We start from the raw sequence: 21,617 nt of genomic DNA, 5'->3' as shown, positions 1-21,617 counted from the left end.
ACCTAAAGAAGACCAAAAAAACTGCTAAGGGCGAGCAGCAGTTCAAGGCAAACTGGCTTTCTGCGGCGAAGAAGGTGGACAGGGTGGCTGTACAAAATCTGATGGCAGGGGTCAAGCGTAAGGCCCGGCAATTCGGATTTGGAAAAGCGGAAGCCTAACTGAATATTTTTCCTGAATTTTATACTAATTGAACTTGAAAAAGAAATTTAATTTGATTTTTTAAATAAACGATTTCACCGATTTACACGCGTTTTCCCTTGACCAAATTTTGACCGTATCACCCTTTAGTACTGTGAGCTACTAGCACCTACTTCAGAAAAATAATATCAGTGAGTAAAGGCGACGTCCTATTGAGCAATTACGAAAAATCTCTATCATCATTTCATATTCAAAACTACCCAGCCCATTTCAAGTGACTTCCGGCAGAAGGAACTTCGCTTGGTTTGATTCAACATTGATTCACCATGCTTGTGCGATGTGCAAATTATCATACAAAAAATTACCTTTTAAAGCTCCTCAACCAACAAAAGAATCATCAAACGTACGTACTACGTATCCCTTCAAAGCGACGGATTGAATCTCTAGGGTATTACTACAACTGAAATTGAGAAAAAGAAAACTTGTTGTTTCAATAGCAAACCGTGTGGAAGAAATCCCAAGAGCATAAAAATTGCGCGGTCAATCCGCACGAAGAAAAGCAATCCACTTTCTCGATTGGAATCGCTACCCCCGGCACACTGGCGGTTTATTTAATGCTGTTCCACTTGGTTCTGGATGAAGAATGGCAAAGTATGGGAGAAAATCTCTTCGAAACTTTTGTTCCGTTTTCCGCTTTGCAAGGCACAGACTATAGTGCCGACTGAATTTTCCGAGGGGAGAAAAATCTTTCGTATCACTTTCGCTGCCGTTCCGCAATTCACTTTCCAATTATAGTTGAATTTATAATTGATTATAAGGTCTGGTCTAAAGTCGGCGGATTGCCTTCAAGCCTCCGAGGCGGAAGAAGAAGGAAGGTAGGTAGAAGATTTTTAATCAACCGTGAAGCAACTCGACTGAAAGCTAAAAAGTCTAAGAACAACTCAGCAGGATGCCTTGCAGTAGTATGTTGAGCTGGGACGTGTTTTATTATACTGGTGGGAATTTAATTGAGAAGAACTATGCTGAACTGGAAACCGAAATGCGATTGAATGAAGTTTTTAATTATCCCAACCGCACTAATTACTATAAACTTAATAAAAAGATGAGTAAAGCCATTGGTCCACGGTTATATGAGTTGATGGGTCGATAGGTAGGGTCCAGATGTGGTAGCTGCCTCCCTGGCGTCGGTAGCATTGGTACTCAGTACGGGAAATAAGTTCGACGGGATACAAATGAAGGAAAGAAATCAGGCCACTTCGAATAATTCTTTGCATTCACTTTGAGATTATCTTTGAGTTTTATACTTTCTCAAGAACTCACTGAAGCTTCCATTCTCTATAAAACTTGATTGAATTCTCCTTAGAGTGCCCATGTAATTCACCTCTGAAATGTCTGGAAATTCGACATACAATTAGCTTGCAGCTCTTCTCTGAATTATTTTGAAAATTTACTTGGAATTCTCCTCAGAATTCAATTTAAATTTTTCTCCATATGCCCTTGGTATTATCTTCGAATTTCCTTTAAAACTTTTCAAGAATTCCGTGGGAATTGTATCCACAAAGTTAGACTCCCTTGGTAATATTCTCAGAATTATTTAAGACTCCACTTGGAACTATCCACACTCATCAATATGACATCACAATCATCTTGAAATATTCCAAAATCATCCAAATTACATCAAAATATTTTTCACAATTGCCCTATTCAAAACTCCCTTGTCGCTAATACGGAAATACCTTATATTCTTTCTATGTGCTCCTTATTCTTCAAAGTGATAGAAATGTTCCTCCCGAAAGCACTGTTCTTCCTTCGGTCTCGGAAGTTTCCCGTCTTCCAGCATTTTCTTTTGCCATGCCACCATCAATATTAAGTACTCCGAATCCAGTACAATTTAATCATTTGACGAAATGTACTAATAATTTCTACCAAAATAAAAAATCTTATTTCTACCAAAATAAAAAATAAATTTTCTGATAACGATGGAAATACTCGCCATGCTACACTCGAAGGTATTTCTTTGGTTGTATAAAACCAACCTCCAAGAAATACACTCCACAAGATGAAAGTCTTCTTCTTCTTGTTCGCATTTCAAGCTTCTTGCTTAGCGCATATTAGCTTATTGCGTGCTCTAAACATAGTGTTCTAAATGCACTTCCACAGTTATTGATTGAGAGCTTTCGATGCCAATACCAATGCATGAATTTGTATATTGTGTGGCAAGCACAATGATACTCTATGCCCAGGGAAGTCGAGAAAATGTCCAACCCGAAAGATTCCCTCGACCGGACCGGGAATCGAACCCACCGCCTCCGGCTTGGTAATACCGTGCCTTTACTGACTAGGCTATGAGGTCTACAAGATGAAAGTAATTGCATTAAATTAATTGCACCATAAACAACCGATCACCACACGTTTAAAACTTGGAGGAATTACAGTCATCAAACGACCAAAACCTAACGGAAACACAAACCTGTGTACTGTGTTTTTCAACGTGTATATTGTAACAGTCTATTTATAAGTTTTTGCGGATCCCTTATCTATCTATACCCCGGCTACCGTCGTTATCGTGTTACAATATCTCTCCCTCTATGTGCACACAAATTCAATTAGTACAATCTATATCATTTGGAACTGTATTGTGTATGGTTAAATATAATATATAATTCAATAATTATTTGCAAAATTCGATATAACGGGTGGCAACTAAAATTTTGGAATTTCTTTTCTCAAGCTATCAAAAAAGGACAAACATACTTGAAGAAGATCTGATTTATTGAAATTAAAGATGCATTGTCCATTGTTGAAAAAAAAATTAGTGAACATTTGAAAACGGTCCGTAATCGGATGTTCGGCGAAGCTTCCGTTTGATGTCGGAACAGGAGCGTTGTACGGCCTTCATGTCAACTTTGCGAATGCATCACTTGATTCTACCAATCAACTGTTTGCAATTCGTGGCTCTCCAGTTATTTTTGTCACCAAGGAGCTCAAAACCCCAAAGAAATCTTCGATTGGGTGACACTGAGGCAGATTTGTCGGGTTGTGGTTTTTGGGTACAAATGGGATCGAATGGGTATTCAGGAACGATTGTGTATTTTTGGCGTAATGCGATGACGCTTTATCCGGCCAAAACACGTATTGTCCATCAGCATGATGTTTTTGTAGAAACGGGATCAAAATTTTCTTCAAACATTCGTTTCTGGTACACATATTGATTGATTGCCAAACCAGAGGGCTTGAACCATGGCTTAGAAATGCCTTTCTCGGTCCTTTTGCGTCCATAATTTTGGCTGGTCTTCCACTACCTTGCTTGCGAGCAGTTGTTGGGGATCTTAGGATATGGTAAACAGTCGAAGCCGCAATATTTTCGCTTTTAAAATGTTGTACCGTATACTTTTTGTCGAGATTTCTGTGCAGTTCGTAGAACTGTACAACGCGCTCGCGAAATACTTCTTGTTTCGACGGCATTTTGAGCAAAACTGAGCAAGCATAAACAAAACAGAAAATACTAGCAGAAAGAGGAGAGAGAGAGCTAACACATACACACTCTTATTTTTCGCTGAGCTCGTTTGTTGTTGAGCATAGAGGCCTCGAAAAAATTCCAAAATTTTAGTTGACACCCGTTAGAATGTTTCAACTGATCCTAAATCTACTATTTACAAAAAAAGAGATCTCTTTTCTATTCAGTTACAATTATTTCTGGATGCCAGAGTTTCGGTTGTACATGATTCACCATTTGCACGCTTGATCATGGTTCTCTGGTTAATGCAGTGTGGGATGATTGTTCCTCGACGGAGACCAGGAACACGAAAGGAACAGGTAAATCATACAAGGCAAGTGTAAATTATTGGACCGCAAGTTTTCCCAAAATGGGTTGCTCTACCAGCACACAAGGTCACAAGGTTGATGTTGATTTCAGCGACGGAAATAGAGCGATTCGTGATACTGAGCGCACGAATTTTTTAGCTAATGCTGTTCGAAGAGTGACCTCTTGGACAACATCATCTTTTCCGGGATTATGTTTGACGATTTTCCACAACGGCCAATTTGTTGGTGGAACGTTATTTTCCTTTATTTTGACGATGGTACCAACTTCGATGGTGGCGAGCGGATTGCAACCTTCCGCTGCTTCCAACAAGGAAATGTCCTGGCGTGAGGACTTCTAGATCAGATGGATCCTCGGGTATCGGCGTGGGCGGATGAGAGTTGAGGCACATCTCGACTTGTGCTAACAATGTCAACAAGTCCTCTGTTGGAGATAGAATTAAGATTTTGCAAATATCACTCCAATTAGTTAAGTGTTGAATTACCATTACAAACAATACGGACTGTTATTGAATTGCGAGCAGAAACAGGGAGATACTTTTGTACATACGATAATGACCACAGTAAAAGATTAGGATCGAGCAAATTTGTAAATAGAACAGTTACAAACTACACGTTGGTTGAAGGAAACAGATCCTACGTCTTCTATTTCTCTGGTCGGTCGATGACAAATTATTTTGTGATCAGTGTCTCGGTTTGGGCAGAATTCGTCTCGGTGCTAGTTATCTACTAGCGAAGAAAGTCCTTCAAGTGCGGCAAGACGTCCATCGTCATCTAAGGCTCACCGTAGGCTAAGTTGACGTTACCAACGGTCTTCAGTAAAGGGTGTATTCGATAAAAATGGCACACACATATTCACTCACCAAAATTAAACCAATTATCGGATTTTCTTTACATTTTCAGGGAATGAAAACTACTAATGTATTATGATTTACAAAATTTTGTTTTATGCAATTTCGTCTCCCATCCCGACTGCTGCACCTTCCTTTTCACTCCAAAATCACATCAATTTTTGTACAACCGATTTTCCCATTGTTTTTGTTACCCAAATATATTTCAACTCCAGGTCTGTTTGAATAGTTTTGGGATGTTTGCGAAGTTCCGTGTTCATAATTGCCCAGAAAATTTTGGGTGAAGCTCCGGTGAATTTGGCACAAAATTTACTCCGTTGGCTCGGTACCCCTCCAACACGTTTCGAGCGTAGTGGCTGGATGCTAGATCAGCCTAAAATAGAGTTGATTATTTGTGCTTCCTTATTAATGGCAACAGACACTTCTTAAGGCACTCTTCCGTGTAAACCACACCGTTGATTTTTCCGGAAGTGATGAGCGCTTATTTCACCACATCCGCAAATCGCCTGCCAGATCAGGAATTTCTTTGCAAATTTCGATAATTTCTTCTTCCGAACATCCTCCGGAACATCGAACTTAGACTTGGAATCGAAATATTCTTGCACAGGTAGTTGACGGAAGTCGGCTTTGATGTAACTTTCGGCATCCATCACGATGCAACACGATAATTTGGTGTAAAGTTTCCGGACGCAGGTTTTCGCAGTGATGTTTTGCTTTTCATTCCAGTTTGGGGCTTTTTGCACCTTGTAAACAAGCAAAACCGACTGACACCTTAGACTTTTTAGCGACATCTCGAATTGACATGTTTGGACAGTTCTTGAACTGTTGCACCACTTTCCTGGCCATTTTACTGTCCATTGAACCACTTTTATGACCACTCCCTTCCTTCCTTTGGTCACTTAGACGCTCCTTGAAGGTTCTTATCACAAGAGACACAGTTGTATTTGCAATTCCAAGCTTTTTAGCGATCCTTCGGTGGGACGCTTCTGGATTTTGATTGTAAGTGCACAACATTTTATCATGGACAATTTCTTGTTTCGACAGTATGACTGGAACTACTGTATGAATAACTATAAAACTTGACAGATGTAAACAATACACTATGAATAAGATTTACTAAAATTTTCTGGTTTTTTACTCATCGAAGAATGACAACTTTTAGCATTCGGTAGATCCTATTCAAGACATGCGAAGCACCTACTGCCATCAAAGTAGCATTGTCAGAATGGAGCTCGACGACTTTTCCTCGTCGGGAGACTAGACGACGTAGTTCAGCTAGGAACGCAGGAGTTGAAAAATCACGCAGAAGCTCGAAGTGGTCAGCTTTGATTGAGAAGCAGACGAATATGGCAATTTGGATTTTTGTAGGACCACGCTTTCGAACTGCTGACTTGATGTAGAACGGTCCACAGTAGTCGACACCGCACACGGAAAACGGACGCGTCGGCGAAACTCGCATTGATGGAAGACGCATTTTATGAGGTTTCTGCCGCCCAAAACCCAAAACTTCTGGCGGAAAGTGGCTAGCAGGAGTTGCATGCAGTGGCTTGATTGCGTCGGATAACGCAGCGTTATGGATACGACCACCGACGTGGATGATACCGTCTTGGTCTACAAACGGGCTCAGTCATTTGAGTGAAGATGACTTAGCGACACGTTCGTCACTTGCGAGATCAGAGACCTCCTCAGCGAAAGTCTCGCGCTGTGATAAACGGCACAGCAGTTGTTCGGCGTGTTGAAGATCGGTGGTGGTAGGTCATGGAACAGATGAGGATTTATCTCCTTGAAGTACTACTAATTCAGCAAAACTGTCTGTTATTGGAAATTAACATCTTCAAAAAACTATTTTTTTTTTAAATCAATAATGTTCTGATTTGTTTACTTAATGATAAAAAAAAAACACATTTCTCCACCTTGACTATGAATCAAAATATCATAAATTAATACTATCAGCAGAAAATACTCAAAAGCGTGTGAAAAAGATACTTTTCCATATGCTTTTAAGTGCGAAAGGTAACTTTTGCGCACGCCTATTTCAGTTAGGAAAAGAAGGCCGCTATATTATTCTACCACGTGATTAAAAAATAGGTATGCAGAATTGCTAAATAGCTATTTATGTAAAAAGTTGCTAAAAGAAAAAATTTCCAACACAAGTTTTATCCAACGAGGTTTGCCGTTTATTCTTAGGACTCATTGCTTAAAACTTCAATTTTCGTCACTGTATTGAATAAAATAATGGCCCTTTTTATTCATTAAAATAACAGTGTTGAAAAGAACTACTTTTCAGCATCCAGTGCAGAAAAGTTCTACTTTTCGACACTCTTTTGAGTGCAAAAAAATGTGTATGCATTTTGATTTTTTCAACACTTAATTACACTCGTAATAATCCAACTTGGCAAGCCTCGTGTTGAATCCAACTCTGCACGACTCAGGTCGATTAAGTGAAGCAATTAATGAGAGGGATAAACATAATCGATTAGCTATTTCTAAATTGTATAAGGTTGCTGAGTTATTTACAGTATCCATGTTATGGATGATTGTTATGGGGGGTAAAACATATCTCTAAAAATGACCTAGAGGTTTACGAATAGAACCTAATTGTGAATTTGCAGCACCGTTTTCGAATCTTAGACATCTTTTAATACTACCGTAACCTATCCTTAACCTTACTTAATAGTGCTCAAGCTAGCTAATATCGGTTTCGCTCTCTTTTTCATATCTCACACTGTGCGGATAATGAAATTGAAAATTATTCTCAGGCAGCATCCTTTCCCAACACGGTTTTATTGGTTTTAGCATATTAATCGAATAAGGCATGGAGAGATTTTCCAGAAATGGAGCCTTGATGTTTTATTCCACTAACTACCATGACGAGGAAAAAGTACTCAGCATTAGAATCGGGAAATTGTTAAATAATGACTCTTTGGAGAAGGAATACTGATAATGTAACGTAATATTTATCATTTCGTTCGCGGCTTCTTGTTTGAAGGACAAGCATCCAAAGCCACCGTTTTATTTGTCATGCTGCTGGTTATATATAAATATATATATATTTTTCATTTCTCTTCATATAACGATAATATTCAAAGGGATCCTCTTTGTGATCTAAATGACGCTAACGAATAAAAATGACTGGCATAATCAGAGCAGAGTTTCAAACGATGGCAAATACAATATTTCCTGGATTTATATTTTGCTGATTACAATTCACCATGAAACGATTACGTTCTTACGAAACGTAATCACCAGTCACAAGAAATTTCTCTCTGACAGCATTCATGTTAGTAACTGCTTTTGTTCTCCTAAATTTTTCAAAACAGAATGAAAACAACTCATCTTAATAGCTTTCGCATTCGGGAATGAGATTAGACAAATCTTTCAATGAATGTGGATGAATTTCCTGTTTTGTTTCTTTTTCTGAAGAAATCAGCACTTCTACAATTTCGAAAATATTTAAATCGCTGTGGATGAACACGAACTACGAATCATATTAAAATAACTGCAAAGCAATAGCCAAATCCAATTTTTCACTTGAATAATCAAAGCATGCACTTCATATATGACCATCCAGAAAGTACAATTCATTATGGAATGAATAATAGATTTTCATTTTTTCTGCTTCTATTAGTGGTCCTTTATCCAGGTTTTTACATCGCCTTGCGCTCGTGAATTCGAAATACAAGTTGCATGATTTATTGTGTTTTTACAAAGCATGCTTCTGCTTTCTTCGTTCTTGTTTGTGAAGTTGTGAAAAATTGCAATCAATTTATCTTATGCAAGGATTACCACTGCCAGAAGAGTATTGTTAACAGAAAGAGCTAAGAATTTGATATCGCTGGAGGTTTCTTCCATTAAGGCACCGAACATATGAATCACTACAATTTACTTTTAACATGACACGTAGATAGCACATAAATCTTCTCTAGGGCGAATGTTTCCATTTCTTCACTCAATCCGTCCGCCTCCGATAGACTCTGAATTCACTGCCATACTTTCAGGTTGTTGTTAAAAATGGGAATTAGTTTATATTTTCTTCGCTTGTTTCGCTACTTGTTTGGACGGAATGTAATTCAGCTGGAAGTCGTTGGTTTATTAGTACACGTGATAAACGGCACTTGGTGAAAAGTTTAAACGCAAGTGAAAGATCTAGATTAGGCTACTGGCACTTCTAGCAGACGTTTTTCGAGTTGTTTACCTCATGGCTGGAAAGCTCGTTGAAATTAACGGTCTCTCATTTTGTTCACTTTTATCTTCGATCGCAGCACATGAAGAAATATAGATATCAAAACATTGGATGTTGTCTTTCTGTGTTCTGATGTTTGTGATCGAGTAACGCCTGTCAGGCTTTCCACGCTTTAGCATTTGTTTGATTACCTATCTTGGGGGAAAATATCATAAAAGTAACTTGAGCTTCCATTCGGCAAGTACGCTTCCTGTTTCTCAAGCTAGAATAAGCTTATGTCCCTCCTACCAGTGATGTGTCATGGTCAATTTAAAACTGGTTACCCACCAAGAATTACCCTTTGCACTCTTTTTGGAAATAAAGAAAAACAATTTTAATTTTCAATAACTGGTTACGGTGGAGCACGGAGCAAGCTTGTTAATCGATAACCGTCGATTATCGTAGACGTTATCGACGGTTTGTCGATTAATAACACTGCCCTGGAGGACCAGTTCTAACCACCATGACATCACTGTTTAAATCAAATCTTGTGATTTAGGATCATTTCAGGCTATCAAAAGTTTTTTGTTTTATCAATATTGATACCATTAATAATTCCACAATAACAGTCAATAAAAAAAAAGCTCAATGAGTCTGCTTCAAACGATAGGATGCATTGTGATAAATCTCAATAAAATAGTGGGTCGAAAACCTAAAAATATGTTTATTGGTTTCAAAATCTATGGTACCATAATCCGGGGGCAAATTGATCACCGGGGTGAAATTATCATCATGGGCTCCGTTCTTAGGTGTCATAAATGTTTCGTGATAATCAAGAGGAATCGTGAGACATCACGAGACTCCAATGATTGCTTTGACAACCCAAGTAACACATAAAACATATTTTTGAAAAATAATTAGAACAAGTTGTTGTGTAAATGTCCCACGTTATATATGAGGCTTATAGATGTTTTCTTCATACTTCCTAGATTTCAACATTTTCTAAAATAGTTTGCTTTTGCTTTCATCTTTAAATGTTATTTGAACGTGCATCTTACTGTTTCAATACCACTATAAAACTTGTTGTATACAAAATCAATCTCAGTTGCATTTATAAAGTTCTTGAAAAGATTCTGTACATTCTGAATTGGCGTGGACATTGACGGCACCATTGAGCCGGACTGTCTCTTCACGCAGTGATTGACAGTTTCTTATGAGGTTTTTGGAGGTTTGTTATAAACAAAGTTGAAAACACTTTTTTATGACATCTCATAAATAAATACAACTGAAAAGGTTCAGGTTGTCTTATAAGGAGTTGAAAATACTTTTAAATAACACTCTGGCAATCTAAAAAAAAACGTCTTTATGACGGATCGAAGGTAGGTAGGTATGAGATTATTATTTTCATGCCATTGCACAGTGGTCCAGAATGCAGATTTAGGTGGAATGATACGTTTTGAGCCTGAAATTGAAACTTTAGACTAAAAGTCTCTTCTACAAAGTTGTTCCTCATAGTAAGGCCCTCATTTTTATGACAATGAATTATAGGGTGGTTCCTATTATCATTTAAATAAAAAAAATAACTTTTTTTTTGTTTGAATATATTAAGGTATACATTCTATACATTGAGAATGTATACCTTAATTTATTCAACCAAAAAAGTTAGATTTTTGATTTAAATGATAATAGGAACCACCCTAGAATTCATTTTCATAAAAATGAGGGCCTAACTATAAGGAACACCTTTGTAGAAGAGACTTTTAGTCTAAAGATTAAATTTCAGGCTCAAAACATATCATTCCACCTAAATCTGCATTCTGGACCACTGTGCATTGGCAAGAACACGATAGATACTTATAATAAAACATTAATCCAGCGGAGTTGGTCAAGCACTGTTCGAAAAAATAGTGTAAACTTCTATTCAATATGATGCACATAAATAGAGCATTGTTGTGAGCAATATGTTGTTACTTTGCGTGCATACTATTTATGTATGTGTAAACATATATATTATTTTTACAGATAGGACTAAATATTCTACAAAAATATATTGTTAGGCCGGCGGTCATCCAAAAGCACTACCCGACACCGATTTTAGGTACAATCAGCCAACCTTTATTCATTCATTTCTACTTATATATAACCTAGCATACTTCTCCTGTACTATTAAGTTCATTCTACACTCTATTCTCTCAGAGCCACATGCTGCTGAGAGAAATATAAAAACAACCGCGCGTTGCGCTGTTGTGTGAACTTGAAAAAAACTGCTATCATTAGCAGAAGCAAAATTTAAAGGCCCGCGCTCGGGGTGCCATCGGTATACCCTAGCTTCCTTCTTAATTGTATAACTCTAGGTCACTGTCTGTGACATAATGTGACGGCCCATGATAAAATGCAAAACATGGAACGGGGGCCGTCTCAATTCCTAAACAACGTTTAACATTTCTGTTAGTTCCGTCGTGTATGTGTACACATTTCCAGAAATTTTTCCTACAACATCACCCATGCAAAGCATTCAGGCTGGTCCGATACTCCTTCCTGTTTTATTTTCATTGTTGATTTTTTTTTCCTATAGTTGCCTTATGTGCTACAACGGTCTCGAGCCGAAAGGCAGCAGCCACTTGAAGAAAGTACCTATATGTGTTGTGTGCACTCATATTTCGTAGTTCTAGAAAAAGCGGCTCTCTACGTCTATTCAATTGGGTGTGTGCTTGGTTGAATGGAAAACAGACCCCAGGTGCAACAGAGGCTGGTCATGCGAACTATTAAATACACCAGAATCGAGTGAACTGTACGTACACATACCTTTGAAAGAAGATCAAGAATGAGTCTTTTTGAACTCGAAAGGAAACAGTGAAAGTATCAAGTATTCATTCCTAACATACTTATCAAGAGTAAATTTCTCTTCACCTCGCCAGACAAATGTCATTGAAAAAGCTTACAACATACTATTTGAATAAATACAGGCTGTCATGATTTATATGACCGCTCCAGTTTATGTCTAACCTCCCGAGCAAAGCCTGAGATCAAATTGAAATCTAAATTTGATGTTGTGATTTCGCTGATAATGACTACTCAGGTTGCTGTCGTTTTGGTCGTTTTAACGGGAGATTAATTGAGAGCAAAAAAATTCCTGTGACATCACATTGGAAACTATTTCTGCTATTAGTGAGAGCAAACTAAAAACTCAATTTGATATAAATTTTTCCTGTTGATTACAAAACAAATACTCAATTTGATGTTATGCTAAGGCAATGAAAACAAACCCGCAACAACATATTTTTGAAGAGCAAATGTACAGCAAAATGAAATCAAATGTGTTAATTGCGTAAACTGAAATCAAATTATGATTTCAGTTTGATGTTGATATCAAAACTTGATTTCAATTTGCTGTCGTTTTGAAGCTGTACTTTGCTCGGGCTACATTACCGAGTAAGGCATTTCACTTATCGATATTTTCAAGATAATTGATTACCATGGAATGAATCTCTTTATCGGTCTCATAATAGGCATACTGCCAACCTATGCAGAACCAATAATCTACACGCTTCTATTTTATAATCAAATTGAAATATTCCAATCACACATTCATCGACAGAAATAATATAAATTTCATGCCTAGAAAGTTAAAGCTTACATATGACGGCTCGTAAAATGTCCCTTGAAAATCTTGTTGCTGCTTTTAGAGCGACATGTTCCCTCGAGCAGAATTAAGCAACCATTTGGATAAAATTGCAAACACACCCCAACATCTTCGGAATGTACGCCATAACACGATTCAATTTTGGGGCTTAGCCAAGTGACGAGGAAATAACGTATCACTTCCCAAACCAGCATTCCTAGAAAGTAGTCTAAGGCGAAGCCGTTTGTAGCTTTGAACTCTGTGAAGCATTTCCCATTCATGCTTGATTACACCTTGGGTGTAATCCTGGCTGTGAAGCAGTATTCTGTATACGATTCGAGGCTAATAGCTGTAGGATGTTGTGCATCGGGGTTACGAGAATGGAATTACATGTTTCCGCTTTTGGTCAGATCAGGTTGCATTTCGGTTTCGCTAGCCTAGCTGGATTATAGACTTTTGCTGACTGGGCGAACCCTTTCAATCGAGAATCAAAAATCAACTAAATAAGCTTTTCTGCTGCGGTTAACATTAGCGTTGTGCCTTGCGAAAGTGTACAAAAAGCAAATAACCATAGACAGCCGTTCCATAGTAAAACGATATAGTGGTTCTCAGAATTTATCTACTTAGGCTATTCAACCAAGTATCGAATTCTCCACGGAGAAAACTGAGTTTGTCGTTTTTTTCTAGGACGCATAGCCCAGCACAACCAAAGCTTCAAATTTTGGGTAAACCGATTACTCATTCTATTTCAAATATCTTGGGGTCTGGTTCGATCCCAAATGCACTTAGAGATCCCACATTGAGTATCTGAAATGCCAACAAAGGATCTTCTAACGTTGTACTGGACAACGATTATTGACGTAGAACTAAGTCTTTAATTTCTTTACTGGGGGTCACATTAAAAAAAATCAGACTGTAGCTATTATATGGTTACAACAAGCGTTACAGTAGCAACTTGATCCAGTTGGTTATAAAAAGAAAATTGAAAACTTATAGATTCATATCGCATACGATCCAGAAGCCCGGGTTCTGATGCCACTCCGAATTTTCCAGGGGATAATTAACTGCTACCGGAAAACATGCAATAACAAAACTGCTTTCCCAAAAAATATGGTGATGCAAATTGAATACCTGAAATTACAATAGTGTCCGATATTGACTCCCTAGAAAACTCGAAGTGGCAGTGCAAGTGCCTATGATTTGTGGACGTTGGATCGTATCACGTTAATTGGGAAAAGGTTGCAAATAGGTTCTTTCAACACATCTTGATTCGTCAAATTTTTAGCAACATTTCAAAACAGTTGCTCACTGGATACAAAAAAACATGTCATTCAAACTCAGTGGCTCCAAAGTTTCAAGAGACATAATGTTTTATGGAACACTCATACAATAAATTCAACACAAATTAGATTTGTTGCTTAAGTGTTTCAATACAATATCACGTAACATATAACTTCATACGAATTTGAATGTTACATTTTTGGAACCTCCCATTTGATGCATGATTTGAGAGGTAATCCAAGCAGTAAAATTACACAGTTGAGTTTCATTATTGAGACCTAAACAAAAAACTTGAAACAGTTTCGTTTCAAGATGTATTTCTTGTACCATTTAATAGATTTCTGGGCAACTTAAATAATTAAAAAAAAAAAAGTAGACGAATCTGTGCCTAGAGGCACGAACGGAAGCTTAACGTTGGAACGCTCGTGGTCGGAACAAATATGTTGAGAATTTAGTTCTTTTAATTGATCGATAATCTATTATCATAACTCTTTTCGTTTTTGAATTAGTGGCCCTGATAAAGGCCGGTTGTTTTTCATATGGTGGCCTTAGAAAGGGCCATTATTTGTTTTTCTGGTGTCCTTTTGATCGTTTTGGACGGCTAGTTGCTCGGCATCAGTTTTTGGGCACATCATGGTGTTCTCTGCTCTTTTATCTGTCAATCGCTTTGGGTACTGCGCAGAACCATTGCAACATTGTACTGAATATTCGTTGTCTCAATACACCTGTTTTACTATCCAGCTAAAAACCCGGGTCAGACGTAATGGTCGATAGCCGGTGTGCTGCGAACACAACAAAAGCTACTGATTTTAGTAGTAGTAAGATTTACGCTTATTTGCTGGATTTTTATGTTTCAACATTTGGTTTAACATTGCAATTGGTTAGCCTTTGGCTCTTCATCTTTGTTCTAGTTAATTGGTTATTCTAATATGATGATTGCGTTTAGCGCTAATTTACAGGACCACCCTTTTAAGGGGTTGTTATCGTTTGAATTTAAACATTTGATAACCTACCTACTTGAGCACAGGAACCTACCTTACTACTTGAACTGCCAAATCACGAATGATCTGGTGGTTTGATCGCAGACAGGTGACTCTGAACCTTTCCAGTGTGGAAATCTTTCGCTCCTCGAGTGTTTTAAGACCGGCCAGGGGGTGCATCTCAGAATTACGAGTTAAGGATCATTCTGAGGATCTTGTTTTGGATCCTTTGAAGCTTTAAGTGGTGGCACTTAGCACAATTCTCCCAGATTGGCATACATGGCAACATGGCAAGCTTGTTTTTGAGGGACAGGGTGGACTTCTTGTTTATCAGAGGGTAGAGCGACTCAAGCAGGCTACCCTGAGGTACCCCTGCATCAACGTTGAACGTATCAGAGGGGACATTGTTCAAGTAGACCTGGAATGATCTGCCAGAAAAGTAGTTTTTGATGATCTTCACGAGGTAGATCGGAAAGTTGCATCGATACAGTTTGTACACTAGGCCATCATGCCAGACATTGTCAAACGCCTTCTCAACGTCCAACAATGCCATAGCAGATATTTAGCTCTACTTAGTTAATGGATCGTTGAATGACCTTTCCTAAACCCGAATTGCTCCCGAAGAACTCCAGCAACCGGCTTAATATCAACTTTTCGAATAGCTTCGAGATGGAGTGCAAGAGGCTGATGGGGCGATAGCTTTTGGCACTGGTAGGATCTTTGCCAGGCTTGTGTATTGGAATCACTTTGGCTAACTTCCACCATGCAGGGAAGTAACCAAGCTCCAAACATGTGTTGAAGATAACGGTAAGATGGTTGAAGAAGTCAATACTCAAGAGGTTGACTACACCATCCATACCCATCCATGGCCTTCATGTTTTTAGTGCTTCTAACAGCTGCTATCACCTCATCAGCCGATGTTCTACTATCATCATGCACTACTACGGGGTGCCAGCAACTATAGACATTGTCTCCAATACGGCAGGCTCATGGGCCAAGATTATGTGATTGGCCTTTTCAACTGGGGTTATGAGTAGGGATGGGTCCGAGTTCTGGTCAACAGAGGAAAGCAGAGGGATCGTTTTCGACTTATTTTTCAATTTTTTTTATCATCTTCTAAAATGGCTTTGCACAATCTGGGAGAGAGTGAATCTTGTTGACACGATGGTAATTTCGCCGGGAAACTTGAAATGTATTGGCCAAGGAACCTATTTCGGCCACCACCGGATAGTTGTCCAAACTCAGTTCCTGATAGGCGACAGGTTGAGAAATGTTATCGCCAATGTTGCTGATGAAGATGTCGATGGTGGCATGAGGTCCGGATCGACTCAACCGGGAGGGAGTGTCCGGACACAGGATGTTGTAGTGGGCTTCCTGCAGATCTTTGTACAAGATTGTGCCGTTCTGGTTTCGCCGACTATTGCCCCAGGCTTGATGCTTGGCGTTCAAGTCGCCAGCGATGATGAAATTTTGCCGTCGTCGTGTTAGCTTGATAATGTCTCTTGGGAAGTCTGCGGCCAAGCAGTCTCTAATATTAGTTTGCTTGGGGCAGTAGACCCCGATGATGGTGATTGGACCAAGCGATGTGCTCACCTCAACTCCGATGGCTTCTATAGTTTTTAGCTGGATGCTTGGTAGTAGCCGGCAGCTGATGTTCCTTCTCGCAGCGATGGCCACTCCCCCTTCTCCGGAACTGGTGCGGTCCAGCCTTACCGCAGCCGAAAGTCGGGAAGGAAGACGTTCAGCTCGGGTTTCAAGTGAGTCTCGGTGATGACGGCTATGTCGATGTGCCTTTCGTTGAGAAAGTTAACAATCGATGTGTATGCTCTTTAGGGAGCAAGCATTCTAATTTACGATCATGATGGCTTCACGCACAAGGGACAGGGCAGCATGTAGCTGTTCAGATCGAGTCTTGCAGGTGCGCATAATGATGATGACCTCGGCCACGAGCGTCACAATTTCCTTCGAGGTGAACTGAGAATCGTCGACAGGCTCACCTGAGACAGCACCAGCGTATAATAAACCTGAAGCGGTGGAGGAACCTGGAAGTGGCTGGGCCACAGCAATAGCGAGACGATGCTGAACTGTTCGACTGTTGGGAACCATTTGTGTACTCACAGGATTGGCTTGTTGGTTGTTGAGCGGAAGCGAGGCTTGGTTCAGAACATGTCGACGGAGCTGGAGAGCTGGGTACTGGACTTCCGTGAGTGCAGGAGGCGACCGGGCTGATTGTTGATTGTAGCCTTCCGACGGATTTTCATGAACTCCACTCGCTTGGGACATCCGCGATTGGAGGCTTGGTGGTTTCCACTGCAATTGACACACGTTGGTTCGAAGCCATCATCAAAGCAAAGGACACAGTTGAGTGAGTTCCAGCACACTTTCTACAGTATGTCTTCATATGGCAGTTTTTGATGCCATGGCCGTAGGAGAGAAGAGACAGGAGAGACGTAGTAACATCACGATGTTGGGGTTTGTAATCTCGGGTCCCGGATTTTGGATCTCAGAGCCGCAAGACTGGTGGATCCCTTAGTGAAGTGCACCAGGAACAACTGGTCACGGAAGCTGGTGTTGTGGTTGGAACGCCGGTTCATTGGGTACACCGCCTCAGGCTTGACCACAAGCCGCTCCAGCTCGGATTTCACCGCAGCTGCCTCGAACGACGGTAATCCACGCAAAACCACCTCCAATTGCTTGCTCGTTGGCAAATCATGCGTGAAGAAGTCCACGTTGCTGTCTTTTAGGAACATCCTATGTGTTTGTACTCCTCCAGGCTGGAGCACATAATTTTGGTACCGAGGCAGCAGATTGTGTTTTGCCAGTTCGGCACCCAGTTTGGCAACATCCTTCACCGGCGAGAAAAGCGGGGGAATCCGCTCTCTTCTAGCAATGGGAACAGCGTCACCATCGCCATTTTTTCCGGGGGTACTGCATACTGGTTGGCTTGCAGTACCCGTTTTCCGGCGTCATCTTGCGACGTGCTGGGCTTGATTAGCACCTTCATGGGAAGGCCCCGCTGCTGTCTCATTGGCACATTTAAACACCATTTGTTTCGTGTTTGCAAGTTCAAGTAAACTTGCCAGATCGCGAGAAGGTGGCGACATTTCCACGGCGCAACGCGACAGCACAAAACGAATCAAAATCGTAACGAGAACTAGAGCGAAAATACGGATTGAACAGCTCAACAGTCGAGCAAAGAGTTTTCTGCTAATGATTTTTATTACTTTAAATTTCAACACAGATGCGTCTTTTCAATTTTAGTTCTTTTGAAATTTCAATTACACTGGAGTCGCCTTTTATGCGGGTGATACTTCCCGCGTAAAAAAAAACTCGCGTAAAAAAAACTGCGTAAATTCCGGAATCCGCGTAAAAAAAACCGCGTAAATTCCGAAATACACGTAAAAAAACCACGAAGAAAAAAACCGTGTAAAAAAACCGCGTAAAAAACGACTCTAGTGTACAACGATAAACCTCGTAAATTCTGAAATCCGCGTAAACAAAAACCAAAATCAGTGTAAAAAAAAACCGCATAAATTCCGAAATCCGCGTAAAAAAAACCGTGTAAATTCCAAAATCCGCGTAAAAAAAACCACGTAAAAAAAACTGTGTTCTCCTTGTTCAGATCGGCCATTTCACCTTTCCTCGCTAGATCTCCGGTTCTTTGGAACTGGCATCTACGAACATTTATCTGGCGAATCAAGAGTTGGGTGTGGGAGTCAATGGCAATAAACTTACCCTTCACAGGAATTCGTCGGACGCGCACCTCGTCAGCCATGGTTATGACTTGGTGGAGTCCCTCCAACGCTCGGTCGATGTCATCCACGGTGTCAAGCGGCTGGTTTTCAATGATGTGTCTGTCTACCACGCGTCCAAACTGGGCCCACTTTGCGCGATGGTAGTCCTTGCGCAGGCTTGGACCAGGGTCCACGTTGTAGCCCAGTTCAGCCACCACCAGTTGGTGGTCCGAGCTGAGTTCCTTCAACGCTACTGACTTGGACAAGCCGGTATTTGTCAGGAACGTGTTTAGCGTCGATGGGTTGCTCACATGAGCGAGTTCAATGCTCGGTTGACCGCTAGGCCTGAAGGCAATAGTGACAGTGTGACAGCTGTGAAGAAGCTGCTTGACAACAATCGATTCTCCGTTCTGCAGGACAGTGCAGAGCCGGTGATGGTAACAACAGGACCGCCGAAAAAGAACAGAATGCCGCCCTTCTACGTGAAAGGCTTCCATCCCGGACTGCAGGAAAAAATAAACTTCTTCATCACGAAGGGCGTCCGGTGCACCATCCAGCTGTGCACAGAGGGATACAAATTGAGGGTACCGGCGTTGAACCATTACAAGATGGTTCAGACCATGCTGGACCAAGCACAGGGGGAGTATTTTTCCCACAACATCGAGGCTATTAAGCCACTCATGGTGGTCCTACGAGGACTATACTACATGTACACAAGCGTCCTTTTGGAAGAGCTGGTGGCTAATGGATTGAAGTCGGTCCAAATTCACAAGATGGCCCGCCACAACAAGGCTGTCAAGTACCGTGACCAGCAATACCTGGTCCACCTTGAGAAGAATTCAACAAGTCTGAAGGACCTACAGGGCATCCGCGTCCTGTTCAACATCATGGTGAAGTGGAAGTGGTACAATCCAGTTAGCCGCGGAGTCACCCAATGCTCGAACTGCCTGCTGTTCGGGCATGGAACGAAGAAATGCCATATGGCAAGCCGGTGCACCAAGTGTGGGAAGCAACATTGAACCGACGTCGTCGATAGACTCGATGAAGCCGATCCCATTTGCGCCAACTGCGGTGCTGCTCACAAATCTTCAAGCAAGGCCTGCCCGAAGCGCACCGAGTACATCGAGATCTGGAAGAAAGCATCGACGAGAAACCAGCCCGGCCGCAAGAAAAAGCCAGAGCTCCTGCAAACTCAGGTCAAACTCAGGTCAAAAGACGACTGCAGCTCCACAGCCGCAGGATCTCCCCACAGCCCCTGCGCTAAACTGGCGTCAGGATGGACCGTCCCTACCGCAGCCAGAAATCAACGATGGTTCGTGGTTCACCACAGCGGAACTAATGATCATCTTCCTCAAGATGCACGACATTGCCAACACCATCAAGAACAAATCTGACCAGCTCCAAGCTGTGGCTACCTTTAGTTATCTCAGTTATCGACCGTGAGCTCATTAAAATCGCAAACTGGAACGCTTGCTCGCTCAAGAGCACAATTATCGAGTTCGTTGACTTCCTCAACGAACATAGCATCGACATCACCATCATCACCGAAGCTCACCTGAAACCGGAGATGAACGTTTTTCTTTCTGGATTCCGTCTCGTGAGGCTGGATCGGATAAGCTCTGGTGGTGGTGGAGTGGCCATCGCTACCAGGAACAACATCTGGTGCCGACAGCTACCCAGTTTTCAGCTGAAAATGATTGAAGCATTGGGAGTGGAAGTCTCCACACCCGTCGGCCCCGTCACCATCATTGCGGCCTATTGCCCGAAACAAGCCAACGCCAGGGATGGATCCGTGGCAAACCTGCGGAGGGATATTATTAAGATAACACGATGCCATGGAAAGTTCATTATCGCTGGCGACCTGAACGCCAACGCGGGCAACCAAAGGCGGAATCAGAACGGCACTATCCTAAACAACGACCTGCAAGAGGTCCAGTACACCATCCTAGCGCCGGACGCTCCCACCCGGCTGAGCTGGTTCGGCGTGCACTCCATCATCGACATCCTCATCAGCAACATGGAGAACATCTCCCAACCGGTAGCCCACCAAGAGTTAAGCTCGTACCACTAACCGGTGGTGGCCGAGGTGGGCTCCTCCGTTAATCGATTTCATGCTTCCCATCGGAATTACCATCGGGTAAGCTGGGATCGGTTCCAACAAGTCGTCAACGAAGTCATCGATTTCGGCGCCCTACTGGAGACAACTGATGACATCGATAGATCTCTGTGCGCCGTCGAGGAGGCGGTATCCCGAGCCCGCGAACAACACGGTCAACTTCCAGATGGGTGAGTAATTCTCTGAACCTTGATCTGAATACTAAAAGCCCAATCAGACTCCGTAACGTCATGCGTAGGCTGTATCATAAACTAGACTGCCTACTTTGAAGAGCCATTCCAACCGTCTAACCAAACTTATCAAAGTCAAAATGCTGGAACTCAAAAATGAGAATTTTGTCAGGAGGGGGAACGGATGTTCCCTTCCAGATTGTGCAAAACCCTTTTGGAAACTAACAAAAGTCCTCAAAACTAAACCGAGGCCTATTCCACCGCTGGTTCCACTGAATTGTCCCGACGGTTCAGTGGTTCTCCTGATAACACCTGAAGAGAAGGCTGCCGCGATAGGTCAACATTTCGTCAGCTCCCACAATCTCGGACAAAACATCACCAGCCCTCACAAAGCTGAGGTTGCTGAAAATGTAACCAATCTCCACCACGTTCCTAACATCTTTCCCGAGGAATCCGAGATCACGGCTGACGAACTGTTAGCTTATATCAAAACTCCCAAAAACGTGAAGGCCTTAGGTTTCAACAACATCCTGAATCTGGAGCTCAAGCACTTCAACTATACGTGTGCCTCCAACTTGGCTACTTCCCCCTCTTGCTGGAAGTTAGCTAAAGTCATCCCTATTTGGGAAGGATTCTTCCTCTCCTTCAAGTTACCGATCCATCAGCCTTCTTTCAGGGTTATCCAAGCTGTTCGAAAGGGCAGCTTACAGCCGGCTTCTAACGTCTGCCGAAGAAAACAAC

General features: G+C 41.3%; 1 protein-coding gene across 1 annotated transcript; it reads left to right on the top strand.

Moving 5' to 3' along the window:
• Positions 1 to 18,901: 18,901 nt before the first annotated feature.
• LOC135709958 (uncharacterized) lies at positions 18,902 to 19,609 on the top strand. Its single transcript, XM_065232406.1, has one exon. The coding sequence runs from the start codon at positions 18,902 to 18,904 to the stop codon at positions 19,607 to 19,609; it is 708 nt and encodes a 235-aa protein (XP_065088478.1).
• The last annotated feature ends 2,008 nt before the right edge of the window (positions 19,610 to 21,617 follow it).

The sequence above is a fragment of the Ochlerotatus camptorhynchus genome, unplaced genomic scaffold, assembly GCF_037179485.1.
Source record: "Ochlerotatus camptorhynchus isolate MF236.1 unplaced genomic scaffold, CSIRO-AGI_Acam_v1.1 ptg000368l, whole genome shotgun sequence".
Taxonomy (NCBI): domain Eukaryota; kingdom Metazoa; phylum Arthropoda; class Insecta; order Diptera; family Culicidae; genus Ochlerotatus; species Ochlerotatus camptorhynchus.
This window is presented reverse-complemented; position numbering and strand designations above follow the sequence as displayed.

Excerpts from the sequence above, each read along its gene's own strand:
- LOC135709958 (XM_065232406.1), top strand. The coding sequence starts at position 18,902 with ATGAGCGAGTTCAATGCTCGGTTGACCGCTAGGCCTGAAGGCAATAGT.